Genomic DNA, 23,126 nt, shown 5'->3' with positions numbered 1-23,126 from the left:
AAGATCTGAATTTGTGGATCAGGAATAATAACTGATAAAATCTTTTTAAAAATTGACACAACTAGAAGAAATCATTAGCTTAGTATACTAAACAGATTATTTTATCCTCAGAAAGAGGATAAAAGGTAGGTCTTATCTGTAGCTGTACTTATATTTTTGAAGTTTTTATGCTACAAGAAAATTTTGTTTTTTGGATGTAGATAAAAAGAGAATGAAGTAGAAAAACTACACTAGAAATTCATTTAGGATCATATGCAGTTTAGCAAAATTTCATCCATCCATTTGTACCACATTTAGTTTAGAGCTGTGGAACCTCATCAATTATTCTGTAAAGTATGTCCAAGCCCCAATATGACCATTTTATTGAAAGCACTTAATGCTTTCTCTACATCAAGTTATTGACATACGAGAGATAAAACTCATTTCTTAAAGATTTGGTGTTATGTACAAGAAGTTGGTTACAGGGAATTGCACTTGGAGAAGAAATGTCTGGCACACAGTTTTGGCAGACCTAGCTTTTTGTGTGCTAAAATATGCACTGAGCCAAGAGTTAAGAATGGCCAATAAGGATTCAACTAACAGTGGGGGAAGGGACTACAGCCCCAGGGAGCTAACTTTAAATCAATCCCTCAAATTAAGTATTTCTTTCAAAATGACATATTGTCAGCTACTGGAGAAAGTTCAACAGAAAAAATAAAAAGAAATTGACAAGGGCTTTTATTTTACTTATTCATATTCCCATAGTGTCTATGTGATTTCATTATAGTCTTTAGGAGAAAATTTTGTGATGGAAAATATTCTTTTCTAAGGAAAAAAAGCTGCATTTGAAAGTGAATGAGAATTTAGCCATCACCTGTGAGACAGACACTGTAAATGAATCAGCTTTGGTCTATTAAACAAGATTTTGAAAGAAATACAAATAATTTAAAAAAATGAAGCTATATATATATATGTACATGAATACATATAAAATTCTTTAAAGAATTAGTCACTTTAGGCAACTGTGTAATTTTGAATTTATGATCTAAAACTATAAAAATGTAGATCACCTGTAGAAAAAAGACTGGAAGACATGACACCAGTATGCTACCAGGAAATGCCTTGTTAGGGAGGGAAGTTGAGGGTTCTTTTAATCTTTTCATTTGATGTTTTAATGTTTTTAACATTTATTTTCTGCAAAATTAGGAAAGTACCAATAAAATTATCTATTAACAATTTATAACTCAGATAGGTATCTGGCACAGTTGGTGTGACATGGCTTTGCAGGCCTGTATCCCATATTGGAGTGTCTGGGTTCTAGTTTTGGCCCCGTTTCTGATTCTAGCTTTCTCCTAATGTGAGAGGCAGCAGATAATTGTGCAGGTACTTTGGCTTCTGCCAACCATGTGGGGTGTCCTATTAAGGTCCAGGCTCCTGGTTTCAGCCTGGCCCAACCCTGTCTATTGTAGGTATTAGGTATATGAAGAGTGAACCAGCAGATGGAAGATCTTTCTCTGTATTTGTTTCTCTATAAATCTCTGGCTTTCCAATAAAATGAAATATATATCTCTTTCTGTATCTATCATCTATCTGTATGTATCATCTATCTACCATATAAATGACATAGTAGCTCTAAAATTCCAAAGTAATTCAAAAAGGAGGAAATGTTGGTTACCTTATTTTAATCAGTACACATTGTAAACATGCACGAAATGTTACACTGTACCCAATAATTATGTATCATTAACATTTTTTCTAAAAAACTAAAAATTGATACATTTTCTCTGCTTATGAGAAAACCAAAGAACAAGCTATAAAGAGACAGACAAAATCTCCAAGGAAGGTAAAAATAATGTGTCCCTCCCCCCCAGTAAATCATGCCTTAAATTAAAGCATTTGAATCACTCACTCTCCTTTTCAAAAATAAGTAAGGATAATTATTTGGAAGCATGAGAATGTGGGATTTTAAAACATCATCTTAGTATTTTTTTTTTGTTTGTTCTACTTAATACTTTTGGTTGAATACTGTAACCAATACACAATTCTTCTTAAGTGCTGAAACTTAACTGAAAAGTGATCGCTGTTAAATATAAGAGTAGGAATAAGAGAGGGAAGAGATGTGCAATTCAGGACATGCTCAAGCTGACTTACCTCAAACGGTAGAGTTAGAAACATACCAGGGGATTCCAATTCAATCCCATCGAGGTGGCATGTACCAATGCCATCTCACTAGTCCCAGTGATCAATTTCTGTTCACAATTGATCATAATGATAGGACTAAGAACCAAAGGGATCACATAAACAAGAATAGTGTCTGCAAATACTAGCTGATAGAATCAAAAAGGGAGAGAATGATCCAACATGGGAAGTGAGATACACAGCAGACCCACAGAATGGCAGATGTCCTAAACAGCACTCTGGCCTCAGAATCAGACCTAAAGGCATTCGGATCTGGCTGAAAAGCCCATGAGAGTATTTCAGGCATGGAAAGCCAAGACACTCTGCGGGAAAAAACAAACAAACAAACAAAAAAAACACCTAAATGAAAATCTCCGCGAGTGAGATCCCAGTGGAAAGAATGGGTCATCAAAGAAGGAGGTACCTTTCTCTGAAGGGGGGAGAGAACTTCCACTTTGACCATGGCCTTGTGTAAATATGATCAGAGTCGGTGAACTCAGGGGGCTTCCATAGCCTTGGCAGCTCATGACAAGAGCCTAGGGTGATTACTGAGGCCATAAACAAGAGTGTCAATTTGTTAAGTCAACAACAGGAGTCACTGTGCACTTACTCCTCATGTAGGATCTTTGTCCTTAACGTGCTGTACATTGAGATTTAATGCTATAACTAGTACTCAAACAGTATTTTTCACTTTATGTTTCTGTGTGGGAGCAAACTGTTGAAATCTTTACTTAATGTATGCTAAACTGATCTTCTGTATATAAAGAGAAACGAAAATGAATCTTGATGTGAATGGAAGGGGGGAGGGAGTGGGAAAGGGGAGGGTTGCGGGTGGGAGGGACGTTATTGGGGGAAGCCATTGTAATCCATAAGCTGTACTTTGGAAATAAATTTATATTCATTAAATAAAAGTTTAAAAAACAAAAACAAACAAAAAAAAACACATCATCTTTGTAACTTGTGTCTACTCTGTTCATTGGTTACTAGAGAATACAGAGAGAGGGAAGAGTGGGAAAACTTGCAGACATCTAGCTTTTAAATCACTAGCTAAAATGTTATGTTTACCTGAATTAAGTTGTCTTTAGTGATTTTATCAGGAAAAAATACATTTCAGAGGCAGGTATATGACGCAGTGTGTTATGCCCACGTCCCATAACAGAGTCCAAGTTTGAACCCTAGCTACTCTGTTTCTGATACTGTTCTTTGCTAATGTGCCTTGGAGGCAGCAGATGATGGTTCAATTGCCTGAATCTCTGCCACCCATGTGGGAGACCCTGACTTCTGCCTGGCCCACCCATGGTTATTGTGGACATTTGGGAAGTGAACCAACAAATAAAAGATCTTTCTCTCTCTCTCTCCCTCTCTCAGTGGCACTCTGCCTTTCAAGTAAAGAAGCAAAACATTATAACAGAACATGAGGAATTATCTACTTGTATTTTTCCATATAATGGTAAACAAAATGTCCCCAGCCCAAGAGTTTTCTCCTTTCGACTGTGTAACCACTGAGCTCATAGAAGGTAGGTATCGTTTAACTCTTCATGTTTGCTATGACTGTGCCTCCCCCACAAAAATTCACATCTTAACATTCATTTGTTGCAAACTAATCATCAAGATGGTGTCATTGATATTAGAATGTGGGGCCTTTAGGAGTCTTAATACCCTTATAAAGGACTCCTGTGAAAGCTGCCTTGCCCATACAACATGTGAGGACACAGCCAGAAGTCAGCCCCTGTGAGGAATGGGCCTTCACAAGCCATTGAATCTGCTGATGGCTTGATCCCAGATGTCCCAAACTCTGGAATTGTGAGCAGTGAATTTCTTTTGTTTATGAATTATCCAGTCTAAGGTATTTTGTTATAGCAGCAGGACAGACTAAAGCATTGCTTTCTTTACTTCTGAAAATTCCATTGTTGTATGCTCAAATACAGCCTACGATATTCTTATTGCAAAATTTTAGTTCCCTTTTCCTTAAGACTTTTCTTGACTTTATAAATTTCAGATTGGAACAGCAGAGCAGTAAATGTTGATTAATGGCATACAGAGATGACTGGGAAGTAGTTGGGTAACTAGGGTCAAGGCTCAAGGCAGGCGCTTGACTTTAGAGCAACTTGAAGGGTATTATGAGTTTGCTCCAAAGTAGTAAACAGATTTTAAGGAATCAGAACTTCCAAGGTGGTGTTAACATATCCTTTGCTGGGTTTTTCTTTACAAAGCTTCTTGGCTTTCATGAGATGCTTTCTTATGTTAATTAGGCGCTTATGCTTTCAGGTCATGATGCTACTTAGTAAAAGTTCTGGTGGAATCTGATATCCTGATGAAACCAGAAATGTTCAAGTATAGCAAAATATATGGTATATTGACAATTCTCTTTTCTTCAGAAAGTAAAAAGTTGATTTATGTTTTGGAAGAACAGTCTACAGTTTTTCATATAATGTCTAGGTAAATGTCTTACACCAGTAGGAGCAGACATTTAATGTTGTAAGTGAATACACAGGTACAAATATCCTAATTTTTGTGTTTTTAACAAATATATGTGTAACTAAGGTTTTGGTTCTCCTAGACAAGCATATAGCATAAAATCTTTATACTACATTCAATTTTGTTCATATGTTTCTAAGTTCCAAGTTGTCCCAGAACAAAATTCTTATATTGTATTCATTTTGCTTTCATTTTGCAGCTGCCCCATGAGCTTTGGAGTCTATAAAGAAAAATTTCCAACAAATGAGTAGTGATACTTTCTTTGTTTCAACAGATATTACATAGCTTTTCATCCCTCCTGATGCACATACCAATTGAGGTTCTCTGTAGCTGTCAAGTTCAACTGATCTGTATCACTATCCCTATTTCTATTCACCATACCTTCCAACAGTTCTCCTACAGTGTTATACACATAAAGCAATATCAGTGGTTCTGAACTTTGGCTACACATTAGATTTACCTGGGAAAGTTTAAAGCCACACCAACACCTGGGCCCCATTTCCAAAGACTTTTGGACTCAATTTGTTTGGGGTGATATCCTATCAATGTTTCAAATGTTTTAAAGCTCCAGGAGTGGTTCTAATGAGCAGTCAAGGTTGAGATTCCTTGCTTTTACATATTACTGATCTACTACATTATGAATATTTATGAAACTTTACTGCCTACTGGAGATATCAGCATGTTTAAGTTAGAGACTACATCTAATTCATATATTGATTTTGATGTTGTTGAATTTGATTTCTATAATACTTATAAATACAGTGCTTTGTGAGACACTCCAGAAAATTCAAAAATATCAAGGCTTCTGTGTTTCATTTTAGAAGAGCACAAACTGTAATGGAAACACCAAACAAAAAAAAATGGAATACGGGTGATGCCCATTCAGAAAATAGTTTGTATAACATTTCAGAAACAACTACACAAGTGGATGATGCCCGTAGGAGGCTGGCTGGGGACAGAGGAGGGAATCATGATGGCTTTGCATGTTCAATGGATGAGGATGGACTTCACCAAGGTTTCTGTACACAGTTCATACTGCACAAAGGTGTTTGAGCTTTAAGTATATCAATTCTTCCTAATTTTCGTATAGCTAAAGTATATTTGTACATGATTTGAATTGTATAGTATGGATATGATAAGTAAGCTTTTCTAATAGTAAAATGTTTTTCATTATGTGGTTAACATATTCATCAAAAAATGATAAATAGGAGCTAATGTAATGGTGTAGTAGACTAAGTTGCCAATGGTGGTGCCAGCATCCAATATCACAGTGCCAGTTTGAGTATTGGCTGCTCTGCTTCTGATCCAGCTCCCTGAAAATGCACCTGGGAAAGCAGCGGAAGATGTCTCAAGTGCTTAGGTCCCTGCCACCTAAGTCGGAGATCTGGATGAAGTGCTTGGCTCCTGGCTTTGGCCTGGCCCATTCCCAGCCATTAAGACCATTTGGGAATGGAAGATTTTTCTCTCTGTGTGTCTGTCTTTCCTCTCTCTGTCACTTTGTCTTTCAAATAAACACCTTCACAGAAAAGGTCACTAGGACACAGGAATACAAATTACATCTGTTCCCAGATAACAATATTTCATGGGCTTAGCTGAGAAGTAAATGAAGTTGAAATATAGTTTCTTCTAGTCTAAAAGGCTTGGGTGTCTATTTTGAAAGATAGCCAGAGGAAAAAGTTACAGGAAAATTTCCTTCACTTAAACATTATTTTCTGCCTTGCAAATGTACTTGTTTACTCCATTTCCAAGTTATTCATTTTACATACTCAAATTTATTTCTCTACATTATTTTTGACTGCCTAATGCAATATTTGCTGAGGAAAGAGGCTGTAGACAAAGTATTGCTGTGGTATGACATCCCTTTAGACACCAGCTTTGCATTTAACTTAGTAGGTTGATACCATGTTCTCTTGTTCATTGCATTAGCAAGCTGCATATGTACTACATGACTGCCCTATAAAAGATTCTTTTAAGATCCACACCAAGGGTTTTTTTAGAAATATTTATATTTTATTGATAAGGTCATCAATAAGTCCATGTGGTATATACCACATATGAAAAACCAGGTAATCAGTGTTGATAAATATTGGGAACACTTTTTCCTTATTTTTCTCTTAAATTTGATTCCAGTGGTATGTCTGTGTGTATGTGTGTGTGTTTGCATGTAATGTTCTAGTAAATATATAAAAATAATGAAGAATTCAGATATATATGAATATATTTAAATATAAAATAATTTTAGGTTGTAATATTATTATTTTAGGTTGTATTTTTTTACTCTAATATATTGCAAACTGGGTGGCAGAGAAACCTCCAGTGCAGAAAAATACCACTAAAAATAGCACCCAAGGAAAGCCAAATAACTGGGAAAGAGTAGCCTAAGAGAACATAAAGTTTTAATCAACCCTGTCTGTCCTCGATGTGAGTACCACAAAATCAGCAATATTCCTCTTGCATGAAAGAATGGCTTAGGGACTGGGGAGGCAGGAGCTTGGGTGGCATAGAGTGTATTGGAGGATTAATTATAGCAGTTAAGACACCCCTGTGAATGCCTACATCCAGAGCAACAGAGTGGGATTTCAAATCCTGACTTAATTTCCAATTCCAGCTTCCTGCTAGTGTGCACTCTTGGAGGCAGCAGGCAATTGCTCAAGTACTTGGGTCCCTGCCACCCATTTGGAAGACCTGCATTGAGTTCCAGGATTCTGGCTTCAAATAAAATAAAATAAATTACTGAGGCGATGGTACAATAAGGTGTGAGTGCGAAACACTTCTCAGGAAAGCCCATGGGCAGAAACTCTTCCATCCCCGTCCCCACTTCAGTGAAGCGATAGCCTCCCTGGCCCAGAGAGTTAGTGATCTGAACAAACTTCACACTCCCATGAAATAAAAGGGAGATACCTCTCTTCAGCCAAACCTGAGATTCAAACTTCCTCTCCCCTCTGCAGTAGCAAACCAACAGAACAACTGTGGCAGTAGAAGAGGTTTGGTGATGGAACAGTTCTATCATATTAGTTATGGTGATGGTCAAAATTCACAAAACTATAAACCCACTCCATGAGAGAAAAAAACAAACAAGAAAATCCTTGAGAAACCTGAGTAAGCACCATAGCCAAGTTAATAGAATTGTACCAAATTCAGTTTTGAGAAAAAAAAAAAAAAAACGTATAAGCTTGCAATTTATATTTAGATAATACCTTTGTTATTCAGTCCTAATTTACTTTAAATCTTTCTGAACATCCAGACATTTAAAAACATGCTATATGTGATAAAGCTTTTTGAAAAGTTCTAGTTTTACCACTCAAATGCATTTTCTAATACTATTACTAAACCCACTATGACTAAGGAATAACAATTTTCCTCTAACTTTGAAAATCTGGAGTTGTTTTTTTTTTTTTTTTTTTAATCCAAGCACAGTACCAATGTGAGGACAATAATCTTTCATACTTGGATAATGCTTTTTGTGATTTTCATGAATACAGTCATAGCCAGAGAATAATATAGGATAAGTTCAATTGCATGGGACATGGGAGATGCGGATGAATGATTGAGGCCAATGCTTTACAAGGCAATATTTAAAAGTAACTGAAAAAAAAAAAAAAACAGAGAAAGGCAAATGAACATTACAAATATCAGCAGTAATACTGCATTTTTGCATCATTGCCTTTTGCCTAAGGAATAGAAAGTTTTCCCATTTAACTTCAATACTTAAGTGATAAAGTTCTGTATTGATGTCTCTTTTTCAAATGGCACCATTAAATGATGAGGCAGTTATGAGCCCTGCCTGTGGCTACAGTGGATCAGAGTCATAAATTAGGATCTAGGTTTCCCATTAAGTGTCTTCAGCTCCACAACTAAATTAGAATTTGTTTCCAGGTAAATTTCTGCACACGATTCCCTTGTACAGGCAGAGGTTGATATTGAAACATCACCTCTTTATTAGGAACATGGCTTTCAGGAAAATTTTCTGCCAGCATGGTGCTCCTCACTAAGCAACACATGTAGGCATTTTGTTTAAGCTACAGAGTGGGATGGAGATGTCAGAAACTATTCATTTGACAGACTAAGCTTCTTTATCTTTACCTTGTATATAGACTTCCCCAAAGAGAGGACAATATCAGTAATGGAATGCATGCTTTCTTCCTGTCTTTACTTACTTTCTTCTTTCTGTTTCAAATCGATGGAGTAGCTTCCGAAGACCACCATTCTTAAATCCCTGAAAATGGGCAGCTGGGGCTCCAACAGTGATGACATCGTAGAGAGCATCTGGAACAGAAACGAACGAGATGAACACTTTGCAAGCATTTGTCTCTAGCATGCTGCTTTCATTGACACACACACACAAACACACACTGTGAGAAGTTTGAAAAATTCTTCTGTTTAATTTTGCAGAAATGAATGTGAACTCACATCTCAAGGGGGCAAGAGGAGCTAATTAATCTTTCTAAAAGCCACCTGTGCACCTAAACAAGTTATAATATTTCCCTGATTTATGACTACATCTTAATTATATGCTGCAGCATAGAACAGTATGTTCTGCTATTCTTCTATATACTTACTGAGATAACATGTTAATTGGTCTTTTGTGTATTTTACTTTATTGAGTTTTGCATCATTTAATTTGCAATCATATTGAAATTCAACATTAATGAACAATTGTTCAGCCAAATTTTACAGAGAAAAGAACCAAAATATTAACACATTTTGGCTCAAGGGCAGAAGAGTACTACTGCACTTTAAAAAAAAAATCTATGCAGGGTAGTTTCTTGCATGTGTACACTAAATCTTACACAATTTTGAATGCATATTTTTGCAATTTCCTGAGTTGATGTGGAAATAATGCACAAAATGTCTCCAACTATTTTCTAGGGAGATATTTTGTTTTATAATAAAAATCCATACATTTAAATTGAAACTCAATCCTTTGATCTTGAAAGCCATCAAGTTTGATACATATTAAGTTTATGACTTCAAAACATGCCATCATTTTGCATTCAAATGAAAACTATCCCCATAAGAAAGAAGACAGAGTGAATGCCCTCTTGTTAAAGTACATTTTACTTGAGAAACCTAATTTCACAGCAGATCCTTTTCAAATTGATTTTGGTATTGACACATTGGTTGTTTTTCTGATCTCATTTACTGGGAAAACATAAATTATTTTATTTGCCTCAGGTAAACACTGTAACTTCTTCAGAGTAGTTCAACCCAGATGCACCTGGATTCTTTTTTTTTTTTTTTAAATATAAAATAAAAAACTTCAGAAGCCCTCAGAAAACACAAGGTCACAAGAAACAAAATGCAACTCAATCTAACACACCCATAAAGCATACTTTGAACTATGACTTGTAGATCACTGTGGGCTGGCTTTGTGGCTCAGTGCAATAAACTGTCACCTGGGAAGCTGGCATCCCATATGGGCATCAGTTCGAATTCTGGCTGCTAACTCCACTTCTGATCCAGCTCCCTGCTAATGTACCTGGGAAAGCAGTGGAAGATGGTGCAAATGCTTGGTCCCCTGCCACCCACCTGGGAGAACTGGACGAAATTCCAGGCTCCTGGCTTCGGCTGGCTCAACTCTAGCCATTTTGGCCATTTGGGAAGTGAATTAGTGGATGGAATATCTCTTTCTCTTTGTGTTTCTCCCTCTTTCTGCCTCTCTCTAACTCTGCCTTTCAAATAAATAAATAAATCCTTGAAAAAATATAGATCACTGTGGTAGTAATCTATTGCCCTTTTAGAAGTCTGTAGGCCGGCGCCGCGGCTCACTAGGCTAATCCTCCGCCTTGCGGCGCCGGCATACCGGGTTCTAGTCCTGGTCAGGGCACCGGATTCTGTCCCGGTTGCCCCTCTTCCAGTCCAGCCCTCTGCTGTGGCCTGGGAGTGCAGTGGAGGATGGCCCAAGTGCTTGGGCCCTGCACCCGCATGGGAGACCAGGAGAAGCACCTGGCTCCTGGCTTCGGATCAGCACAATGCGCCGGCCGCAGCGGCCATTGGAGAGTGAACCAACAGTAAAGGAAGACCTTTCTCTCTGTCTCTCTCTCACTGTCCACTCTGCCTGTCAAAAATAAGAAAAAAAGAAGTCACTGTAAATAAGAAGTCAGCTTTTTTAAAGACAGAGTTTTTAGATTTTTAAGAAATCTAAATATTTCCTAGTCTAGCTGATTCTAACCTAGGGCTAGGAAAAGAGCTTCGTGCTATTCACAGAAATATGTAGAACACATAAACACATCTATTCTGCTTCGAGAAAAGGACTATGGTTTACTCATGGGTTTTGAGATCACCCTAAAGTTTCCAACACTAAATTCTAGTGCGGTGTCATTTATATTATGAGAAATGCAAGGACAATGAGAAGTTAGTTGCTTGGTTTAAGAATCCAGAGATCTTACTCCCAGGGTCCTCAGATTTTCATTCAAACCCAGAGGGTGAACCTGAGTCCCTGGCTTTGGAATCTAGGCTGCCACTTTGAAGTTAGATGGCATCAGCAAAATTATTTTACTCCTTCATGCATCAGCTTTCTCGGCTTTAAAAATAGAATTGAGGAGTCAGTGCTGTGGCGTAGTGGGCTAAGCCTCCGCCTGCACTGCCAACATCCCATATGGTTGCAGGTTCAAGTCCCGGCTGTTCCCCTTCCAATCTAGCTCTCTGCTTATGGCCTAGGAAAGCAGTAGAAGGTGGCTCAAGTGCTTGGGCCCCTGAACATGTGTGGGACACCCAGAAGTTCCTGGTTCCTGGCTTTGGTTCGGCCCAGCTCAGGCCATTGCCCCCATTTGGGGACTGAACCAGCAGATGGAAGACCTTTCTCTCTGTCTCCCCCTCTCTTTGTAACTCTGCTTCTCAAATAAATAAATAAAATATTTTTAAAAAATGGAACTGAAAGCAGAAAAAAGAAGTGATCATCCAGTAAATTTTATTGTACTCTATAAGAAGCAATCTTAACAATTATAGGTGAGATGTATTTTAATTTTTGCTAATTTCCCCGTAAACATAAATAGTATAATTTGAAAAGGAAAACGGTACTCTGAAGTTTTAGCCTTCTAAAGTCACTTCCTTTGTTAAACCAAACTAAAAGACAAAAGACAAATCATCAGAACAGGAGTGATGCATTTCTCCCAAAACTTGGGTGACCAACAACACCAATAATGCAAAGAAACGTTAAAATTTTTTATTCAGCATTAAGAAGCAAGGATTCCTGTCATCTGAGACAATGTGATTATGCGAAGTGAAATAAGTCAGAGAAGGACAGGTACTGCACTTCTACTTACTTGTACCTCTAATGATCTATATGAGCTTCCTAATGGATACTCATATAACAGGACAGGAAGAGGCAATGGAAAGTTGTTAACCAATGGGTATAAAGTTTCAATTACACCTAAATAAGTTCTAGCAACCTGCTCGGCCTCATAATGTTCTGCAGTTAATACAGTTTTAACAATATTGTATCCTTAAAACTGTGTCAAGAGGAGATCTCATGTTAAGTATTTTCACAATAACGTTAAAAAATAAAGAAGCACAAGGAGAATTGTAGAGGCGATAAATATTTCTATTACCTTGATAGTGGTGGTGAAAATTTCACAATGAATGCTTGCATCCAAGCTCATTGAATCGCATACATTAAACATATGCAGCTCTTTGTATAGCAATTATACCTCAGTAAAGCTCCTTTTAAATATAATATAAGCATATGTGTGTATAATATACATATAAATATTTAAATAAAATATATGGTCCATAAGCCCAAACAAAATGCACTCCTAATTCAACTTCCAAAAGTAAAATTGCCTATAGTCTCTCCAATAAATTTAGAAAGCTTGTGGCATCTCCAGCACCACCCATCAAGTAAGACAGATTGAAGAGACAATACGAAGAGAAAGACACAGAGCCTTCACTGATGGAATTTCAATGATTCCCCTTTGCCAAATCTGCAAAAACATTTGACCAACGCATGTTGCTTGGGCTCCTTGTCGTGCCTCCTGTCAAAGGTTCATGCAAATGAGGGTCCCAGAGACAAGGTTTATTATTCACTTCACATTGAATTTGTCTCTTCAATTCACCCATAATTTCAGGATCCCACAAAGCAACATTCTAGGGACAGAGATTTAATTCACCTACTTCATGGCTCCTGGGATTTCAAGGATCCAAGTGACTTTGAAGCAGAAGTAAAGGAAGAGAATCAAGTTGCTGGAATAATCTCCTCTCTCCATACTAAAAAGCACATTATTTAATTTTAAAAGTAAATGGAGGAATTTCAGCTGCTGGAGTCCATCTGCATATAACTCCTAAAGTGAAGAACAAGCTGTGCTGTCTGTTCTTTCACTTCTTTCCCTTCCATTTTCTTTTTATGAACTTCTCTCTTAAAGGATTCACACACACTTTTACTGAGTCCTATAAAATCTGCATCACTGGCAAGTTCTGGCCTCTCCCAGGTGAAATCATCTGATTGCTAACCACCTTAGGGAGGTCTCTGAGTGTCATCCAGACTGTTCTGCTAGTCTTGGTCTCTTGATACCAACCTGCTGTCCTCCCTCACTCCTTGTGACCAACACAGTACACCACATTCTTTGAGCTCTTCAGGGTCAAGCCTTTGGGATAATGTTAATTTTGTCTTTGCCTCATAATTACTTCTCATCAGTGCTAACAGCTCTGATACCAAAATCTAAGTTCTTCTTCTGGTCCATGTTAATGATATTTTTTTACCTTTCTGCTGACCTTGAAAGTTTGTTGTCAAGATAACTACTGTTACTTCAACGTTAGCCCCTCTGCATACGCCATGTAGTACCTCCCTCTCCTATACACACGCCAGTCAATCTGTCTGCCTGAAACACAAGACTCAGTACTAATTCCTCCTCACAGATTTCATATATTGATGGACATACATTCTGATACTTCAATGTCAAACTCAGCTCACATCGTCCAGCACAACATAAGCAGCAAGAGAATGGACATTACTGCAGTCAGATTCAAGAACACATCCTTAGCGATCAGCACATAGAAAACATTCGTCATTTACTGCCTTACTGTTGTTTAGCTGCACAGATGGTTTTCTAACTCTTGAATATTAGATGCACTGTTAAGGTGCACATTTTGTCCTTGTGTGGCTTCTCTTCCTACGTTTCATCTCCTTCCCACTTATTCGTTGTCTACTAAAATTCCATCCCTCATTTATAAACAGTTACAATCTTTTCTTGAAAGCATTCCTGAACAGTCCAGTAAAACTAAGTTTTTATTTAAAAATTAAATTTGTGACAGTATATGAGAGAGAGAGAGTGAGAGAGAGTAAGAGAGAGAGAAATAGAGACAGGGGTTTTCTAGCCACTGTTTCCACTACAAAGGCTTGCAATGGCCAGGGATGGGCCAGGTCAAAGCCAGGATCCCAGAGCTCAATTCAGGTCTACCATTTGGGTGGCAGGGACCCACCCACTTGAGCTATCACCTGCTGCTTCCCAGGGTATGCATTAGCAAGAAACTAGATTTGAGAGCAAAGCCAGGACTTGACCTAGGTACTCTGACAGAAGATGCAGGTGTATTAACCACTGCTCTAAACATTTGCCTCTCTTCTTGTCTATATTTCCTGATTCTTTGTGTTTATTTGAAGCTTTAACTCTCCCTTATGTTAGATCCTGTGTCCAAATACCATAATGAATATGATTGTAAAAATTTTGCTATGATTGTGTTTTTTAAAACTTTTATTTAGGGCCGGCGCCGCGGCTCACTAGGCTAATCCTCCGCCTAGCGGCGCCGGCACACCGGGTTCTAGTCCCGGTCGGGGCGCCGGATTCTGTCCCGGTTGCCCCTCTTCCAGGCCAGCTCTCTGCTATGGCCAGGGAGTGCAGTGGAGGATGGCCCAGGTGCTTGGGCCCTGCACCCCATGGGAGACCAGGAAAAGCACCTGGCTCCTGGCTCCTGCCATCGGATCAGCGCGGTGCGCCGGCCGCAGCGCGCCGGCCGCGGCGGCCATTGGAGGGTGAACCAACGGCAAAAGGAAGACCTTTCTCTCTGTCTCTCTCTCTCACTGTCCACTCTGCCTGTCAAAAAAAAAAAAAAAAAAAAACTTTTATTTAATGAACATAAATTTCCAAAGTACAGCTTATGGATTACAATGGCTTCCCCCCCATAACGTCCCTCCCACCCGCAACCCTCCCCTTTCCCACTCCCTCTCCCCTTCCATGCACATCAAGATTCATTTTCGTTTCTCTTTATATACAGAAGATCAGTTTAGCATACATTAAGTAAAGATTTCAACAGTTTGCTCCCACACAGAAACATAAAGTGAAAAATACTGTTTGAGTACTAGTTATAGCATTAAATCTCAATGTACAACACACTAAGGACAAAGATCCTACATGAGGAGTAAGTGCACAGTGACTCCTGTTGTTGACTTAACAAATTGACACTCTTGTTTATGGCCTCAGTAATCACCCTAAGCTCTTGTCATGAGCTGCCAAGGCTATGGAAGCCCCCTGAGTTCACCGACTCTGATAATTTTTAGACAAGGCCATGGTCAAAGTGGAAGTTCTCTCCTCCCTTCAGAGAAAGGTACCTCCTTCTTTGATGACCTGTTCTTTCCACTGGGATCTCACTCACAGAGATTTTCATTTAGGTGTTTTTTTTTTTTTTTCCCCGCAGAGTGTCTTGGCTTTCCATGCCTGAAATACTCTCATGGGCTTTTCAGCCGGATCCGCATGCCTTAAGGGCTGATTCTGAGGCCAGAGTGCTGTTTAGGACATCTGCCATTCTGTGGGTCTGCTGTGTATCTCACTTCCCATGTTGGATCGTTCTCTCCCTTTTTGATTCTATCAGCTAGTATTTGCAGACACTAGTCTTGTTTATGTGATCCCTTTGGTTCTTAGTCCTATCATTATAATCAATTGTGAACAGAAATTGATCACTGGGACTAGTGAGATGGCATTGGTACATGCCACCTTGATGGGATTGAATTGGAATCCCCTGGTATGTTTCTAACTCTACCGTTTGAGGTAAGTCAGCTTGAGCATGTCCTGAATTGCACATCTCTTCCCTCTCTTATTCCCACTCTTATATTTAACAGTGATCATTTTTCAGTTAAGTTTCAGCACTTAAGAAGAATTGTGTATTGATTACAGTATGCTCACTAGGCTATGATTGTTTTAAAACCCATTTTCTTCAGTGGATGTATGTTATTTGTGGTTGGGGATGATATTAACAGGTTATAGCAATGTTAATAGTTGGGATGATATTAATAGGTTATAACAATGTTATAGTGATGATGGCTGGAATACAGTAGGGCTATACTAAAAAGTAAATGGAAGAATAATGATGTAAGAGATACCATTTATTATGCTGGTATGTACCTTTAGTGAAGAGACAATACTCATTCAAGATTGCATTTAATTTTCAAATTAGTCCTGTAAAATAAATTGTATTTCCCTAACTTCACAGACAACATACATTGTCACTGAGAATAAATAACTTCTCAAATCTCATGCTAGTAAGTTTTGGGTTGGATAATTCCCAAAGTCTGAGTCACTTAATAATATAGTTATGTAATGACTTATTATCTTAACCCTCATCTATTCACCAAAAATACCCATTGAACACATTCTATTTTCAGGAGCTACCCCAAGTTCCTTTGAAACTGGAATATTGGGACAGAAAGTTTCTGTATTAGAATTGGTCTAATTCTTATGAAACAGGCCTGCACATATTTTCATATAAGATACAAAAACACCGCTCAAAAAAGTGCAAACTTAAGTTGTAATGAAAGTTAATTTTGATCTATGATCTTAATTACCTTTTCTCTTGAATATTTCTTGTTTTTTTTCTTCATTTAATTCTTAAATTATCCTTCCTTCACTCTCTTTTTTTCAGTTATCTCTCTCCTCTGTTTCCTATTTAACTGTCCAGTTTATAATCCACAATCCTTTTTTTTAAAGATTTATTTTATTTATTTTGAAAGAGTTACAGGAAGAGGTAGAGACAGAGAGAGAGAGGTCTTCCATCTGCTGGTTCACTCCCCAGATGGCCGCAACAGCCAGAGCTGTGCCGATCTGAAGCCAGGAGCCAGGAGTTTCTTCCAGGTCTCCCACGTGGGTGCAGGGGCCCAAGAACTTGAGCCATTTTCTACTGCTTTCGCAGGCCATAGCAGAGAGCTGGATTGGAAGTGGAGCAGCCGGGACTAGATCCAGCACCCATATGGGATGCTGGAGCTCCAGGCCAGGGTTTTAACCTGCTTCATCATAGCGCTGGCCCCTATAATCCACAATCCTGTATCAAATCTAAAATTTATGCTGCTCTTCATTGTAGTCACAAATTCTCCTGCCACCACCTGAGGCAACCATCTCTGTCTGTTTCTTACAGGATTACTCTGCCTCAGAAGACCAATGTGTTATTTATAATCCTGAATTACTAATAATTTGCCCATTTTTAAGGCTACCTTCTATGTTAGTATCTGTACCATGTTTTTCTATAAATTTATAATATATATCTACTTATGTAGCTAGTAAAGGAAGTTTCTTTGGCCTAAGTCATACCCACAATTCATAACCCTAGCACAAGATAATTAGTGGAAAAATACTCTACACATTCTATGAAGCTGTTGGATTACACACAATATCACAAATAAATACATGTTTTTTCTGGATGGTGTTTTGCTTATCAAAATCTGCTAGGTCTCTTCCAATGTCCTACAAAGCACTTCCCTCTGTCACTCTTCTCTTCTACACACCTGAAAGTTTTGCATATCATTTTGGATCCAAAACTATCTTTATGTTGTTACAGTTGTGCCACATTTATCTAACTGGGAATTCCTTTGGATTGGTTCCTGGGCCATTGATAGATGTTCTTTTTATTTAAACTTTTTTTCTCATTTCCTTCCTTACTTTTTACAATCACAAGATGCTACAGACTCATTTTATATTTTTCCTGTGCAGCACTAGAAACTTCAGTTTTCCAAGGGACAGTTAGGCTTTCTGTTGGAGAACAGGGTTTAGAAATCAAGCACTGAGGGCTAGTTATGTTCTTTGCCAATGAGTGTCACAGTGTTCCATCCTTTTCAGTGGCTACAGCTAGGAAATAAATGTGCAGATAGTAGGTAGCATATTTGTTACCTTTGAATATTTCTTTGTCTATCCGTCTACCTATCTATCTATTTTAGCAACAGTAACAGAAACTTGAGTCAATGTTGGTATCTCAGACTTCTACACAGCACCACAGAGCTCATTTTAGCCTCTCTTTTCATCTATTTGCAACTTCATTCTCTGATATTAAGAGACTTGACTCTCATTATAAACATATTTTACATATTTCATCAACTGTATAAATAGAGCAGATTCAGAATTTTTTGACCAAATCCCTGTAGGAAATAAATCCCTCCCCCTTCTCTTTTCTTAATTTAGCCTTATAATGTTCAGTTCTGCCCAATGTTTATTTAGGTGAACTCTTTTCATTCTCATTATTGTTTTTGTTTTTTGAAAGATTTATTTTATGAATTTGAAAGGCAGAGTTACAGAGAAAGAGGGAGAGACACAGAGAAACAGAGATCTTCCACCTGCTAGTTCACTCCACAAAGAGCTGCAGCAAGAGCTAAGACTAGGCCTGGCTGAAGCCAGGAACCTGGAACTCTATCCAGGTCTCCTGTGTAGGTGGCAGGGACCCAGGCACTTGGGCAATCTTCAACTCTTTTTTTTTTTTAATTTTTAATTTTAATTAGTTTTTTTAAAAATTCAATGTAGTTCATAAATACAATTCTAAGAATATAATGATAATCCTTTCCTTCCTCCTTCCCCCATTCTTCCTCCAACACTCCTTCCTTCTGCTTTCATCTTTAAAATTTACAAGCTATATTAGCAGGGAGCTGGATCCAGAAGTGCAGCAGCTGGACTTGAATCAGTGTCCACATGGGCATCTGGCATTGGCTTAACCTGCTGTGCTACAATGTTGGCCCTATCATTTTAATGTTTTTATTTATCACGTGCTATTGTTTAAAACAGCACAGTAAAAATGTTAAATTTCAAAACAGGGAAATAAGGAATTCTTGGAAATGCTTAAAGATATATAAACAATAAATGTTAAATGAGGGTTCTTCAAAAAAGTTCATGGAAAATATTAAATTAAATGACTATTTTTATGTAAAATTATTTTAAAAACAAGGCAAGGTTTTTTTCATAATATTCATTTTCTACATTTTATAGAAAAAGTGCTTTGTTACAAATAGTAAAGATTTTGAGAATCAAGATTAAGTGTCAGGTACCCCAAACTTACTTTTTTTTATAGAATTTCAAATCAGTACATCTAGCAGAACACAACATCTTATCTAAGTTCTAAAAAGGCATTTCTCTTATTTTCTCACCTGCCCATCCAACTATGCTACTCCATTAACATCAAGAGGTCCTTTCTGTTGAGATAGAGTTATTATCTAGATACTTAAGGAACAAATAAGGTCTCTCTCACTTTTCTGTATTGCCTTTTGATTTTGCCTACCTTGCTTGGGACCACTCCTTACAAAACTTGAATATCTAAGTACATATTTTATAGATCAAAGAGTTTGGGCTTAAATAGCCTTTGCACATTTGAGGACTTCCAAAAGTTTCTTTGAAGTTTTGAGCTTTCAACTTTGATAATCAAAGAGTGACTCTGAAGGAAACAAGTGGAAAGTAGCTGCTGAATGTTATTCTCATTTGACACGAATTGAAGCCAAAGGAAACAGATTTGTTCTTCAGCTGTGGAAGGATATACTCCCTTTGTAACACAATGTGAAATAAAAACACATTGTGTAAAGTTCTGCAGCCCTTAACTTTAATAAGACAGTTTCTGTCACATTTTAAACTGATCACTAAATGTCATAAGATAGCAACACTCTTTCTAAGGAAATCACAGATGTATTATCCTAGGAAATCTTAATATTTTGCAACTGTCATTTTATAATTATAAGTTATCAATGTTATCAGTTATCAATGCTGGAACAGCTAGGTTTATCTCTTTTGGTTCCTTCGGCTTTAAATTTTACTTGCAATTACAATAGAAAGAGTAGATTGAACTATATATATCATGTGGTTTACATACTGGTTTCTTTAGTTAATGAAGAATGATATACACTTTAAAGTACCATGATTATTCTTAACTGGATAGTTATAGTGTTTTAAATTTAGGATAAACTACAATGGATAGTTTTCCTCTAGCAGAGAAATTATGCAAAAAGACTCATAGGAAAACAATTCTAATGTAAAAATTGTTAAGATGTACATTGTCATTTCTTAAATACCTGTTCTTTCAATTCTGTATTTTCAAGACTTGAATAGCCCTTAGCTATACACACTAACAGCCTTCAGATTCTTGATAACAAGAAATAGTTTTAAAACATGTATATGCGGATTTTCTTCTGGAAAATAAGCAAAATGTTAACTGTCCTGCTTTCTAACAGTGTGTCTTCCTTCTTCGATGTTTATGGTACCTCAAACATTGTCTTTAGCTTTCTTTCTTTTTTTGTTTGTTTGTTTTTAAACAGGCAGAGTGGACAGTGAGATAGATAGACAGAGAGAAAGGTCTTCCTTTTCCATTGGTTCACCCCACAATGGCCGCTTCAGCTGGCGCACCGCGCTGATCAGAAGCCAGGAGCCAGGTGCTTCCTCCTGGTCTCCCATGGGGTGCAGGGCCCAAGTACTTGGGCCATCCTCCACTGCACTTCCGGGCCAGAGCAGAGAGCTGGATTGGAAGAGTAGCAACAGGGACAGAATCTGGCGCCCCGACCAGGACTAGAACCCAGGGTGCTGGTGCCGCAGGCGGAGGATTAGCCTATTGAGCCAAGGCGCCAACCTGTCTTTAGCTTTCTGAAAATGGTGTAGCATATCATGTTAGGGAAAACAGAATTTGAATTATTTCAACTCATAAAGATAGACACTTTTGTGTCTTTTGTGTTTGTTTAACAATACTTAACAATAAGGCTACCTATCTTTATTTCTTTCAGAATATACCTTTAAAATTCTTCCAATCATAGAAATAGTGAAAATGATAAAAATAAATGTAGGAATGTGATCTGATATCAGGAAAAATTTAAGCATAATCTCTCATTACAGACTAATACAGAGGATCCCTTTGACAGAAAGCAAGATTTTAGGGATTCTTTAGGGAAGTCTGTTTCCAAAGAGTCCTAGCAATTTGGCAGTGTCACTGGCATATCTAAAGTTAATTATCATTCATTGATGAAGTGATTCATTCCAAGTCTTAGGTTATAAAAATCAGGAGCTCTAATAGTTTCTCTCATTTGCTCCCTTCCTTGGTGTGGAGTTTGGAATTAAAATGAATCATACATAGTTGAACATTAAATTCTGGCCACTGATGCACCTGTTTCCAGCTGCAGATTTTTCATATAAATAGTGTTGTTAAATAGACATTAAAGTTCTTTTGGCAGAAATTCTCAGACTCCTGCTAGAGATATCAAAAACAAACAAAAACAACAATGTGCCAGGATGTACTAGGCAGATCTGTTTCACTCTTGCAAACCAAGGGCAATCTCATTTTCTATAGGCTAAGATCAGTAACTGAAAAGCTATGAAACATTCTGGCTCTCTTCTCTTACTGTGATCTGATTAATTATTATATCCTCATTTCCACTACGTTGGTAAACATGGTCAGTCTTTGGTTCCCTAGAACACAGTTAAATTCATGAGCACAGATCATCTCACAATCCCCAAACTGAATCCACATGAGAAACTCAATTGATTCAGCTTTGCTTAAGTGTTCACCCAGCCTCAGTTTTTTGTTTGTTCTGAGCACATACTATGTGCCAGGCACTATGATCATTCAATCAACTCTATTTAAAGGACTAGGCTCACAAAGTAAAGAAGGATGGCCAGCACCATGGCTCACTTGGCTAATCCTCCACCTGTGGCGCCTGCACCCCAAGTTCTAGTCCCAGTTGGGGCGCCAGATTCTGTCCCTGTTGCTCCTCTTCCAGTCCAGCTCTCTGCTGTGGCCCGGGAGTGCAGTGGAGGATGGCCCAAGGACTTGGGCCCTGCACCCGCATGGGAGACCAGGAGGAAGCACCTGGCTCCTGGCTTTGGATCGGCGCAGCGCACCAGCCATAGCGGCCACTTGAGGGGTGAACCAATGGAAGGAAGACCTTTCTCTCTGTCTCTCTCTCTCACTGTCTAACTCTATCTGTCAAAAAAAAAAAAAAAAAGTGAAGGCTATATATATAATGCTGACAAAGCACTCATGGTTAAAGTTAGTCATGTATTAAAATTGCAGAATTATATAAAGGAAAGCTTTAGTTTTATACATTGTAAAAAATTTATAAATTATGGTTTGTAAAAAACAGAATTGCTTTAAATTGAATTCATTGCATGTTATATCAAAAATATAATACTTTGCCATTATTTATCTACAATATATATAATTAAAATATCCATTAATGGATATTAATCAGAGGTTAGAAGATCAATCTCTCTTCATCCCTGCCTCTTTTTCTCTGTTACTCTGACTTTCAAATGAATAAATAAAGCTTTTTTTGTTTTCTTTTAAATGAAGTATATTGGAATAATTATATTGTTGCTAATTTTGAGATTTTGTTTTTGTTATTGTTATTCCTGATGTCTAAATTGTTATTCTGGATGGTGTTTTATTTGTTGCATAAGGATGAAAAAATAACTTAATGGGTTTGAGGGCACCCAAAGTTCACTGGGGTTATTTCAATTGTTAGTATGAGACATGACCACATTGGTTCTGCTCAGTTGCCTGTTTCAAAAACGAGACATTAGAGTGTGTGTATATTTATGTAGATATATTATGTTGTATTATTAACTGTAGGCACTATATCGTACAACAGATATCTAGGGCTTACTCATCTTACATAAAGGAAACTGCAACTAACACCTTGCTATTTTTCTTCCTCCCCCAAACCCTTGGTAACTACTGTGCAACTCTTTGTGTCTAGGAGTTTGACAGTTTTAGGCTCAGCAAGTCAGTGAAACTTTGCATTTTTTGTACTTCTGTGACTGGTTTATTTTAGTCAGCATAATGTCATTCAGGTTCATCCAAGTTGGAACAAATGGAAGGATTTTCTTCTAAGTTCGAATAATATTCCATTATTTGTACAAAGAACAATTTATTCATCTATATGTCATTAATGGATATTTAGGTTGATTCTATACATTTGCTATTATCAGCTTCAATTCCTTCATATTTGTATAAACAGTAAGCTTTTGCATTTTTCAGAAGACAAAATTTTAAAGAAGTATACATTGCAAAAAAATTCACCAAATTATAGAGAATAATATATGATACCTTTCAGGTGAGGGCTGTGTACATGCATTCTTTGCAAATGCAGATTTACTGGAACAAATTCTAATGTTTTCTCTCCTTTGCTGCTGCTTGATTTAAAAGAAGACCCTAGGTGGAAAAAATTAAATATTACTAGTAAATAAATAAATGATAAGGATGTATACATATATTTTTATGTATAAGTGTATATTGAAAGATTCGACAGAAAAATGTTAGAAAAAATCCAGAAAGAAAAA

The 23,126-nt window shown here is 37.5% G+C and overlaps 1 protein-coding gene across 17 annotated transcripts in view; it reads right to left on the bottom strand.

Moving 5' to 3' along the window:
* Positions 1–23,126, bottom strand: part of INPP4B (inositol polyphosphate-4-phosphatase type II B) — a 1,031,775-nt gene that overhangs the window by 307,341 nt on the left and 701,308 nt on the right. For all 17 annotated transcript variants that reach the window (XM_089302446.1, XM_070047510.2, XM_089302447.1 and 14 more), the window contains 2 exons: positions 22,894–22,998; positions 8,793–8,901 (listed from right to left, as the gene is read on the bottom strand). In XM_089302446.1, the coding sequence (XP_089158572.1) occupies positions 8,793–8,901; positions 22,894–22,998 (214 nt within the window). The remainder of the gene's footprint in view (positions 1–8,792; positions 8,902–22,893; positions 22,999–23,126) is intronic.

The sequence above is a fragment of the Oryctolagus cuniculus genome, chromosome 8, assembly GCF_051225735.1.
Source record: "Oryctolagus cuniculus isolate XC-2025 breed Fujian yellow rabbit chromosome 8, ASM5122573v1, whole genome shotgun sequence".
Taxonomy (NCBI): Eukaryota; Metazoa; Chordata; class Mammalia; order Lagomorpha; family Leporidae; genus Oryctolagus; species Oryctolagus cuniculus.
This window is presented reverse-complemented; position numbering and strand designations above follow the sequence as displayed.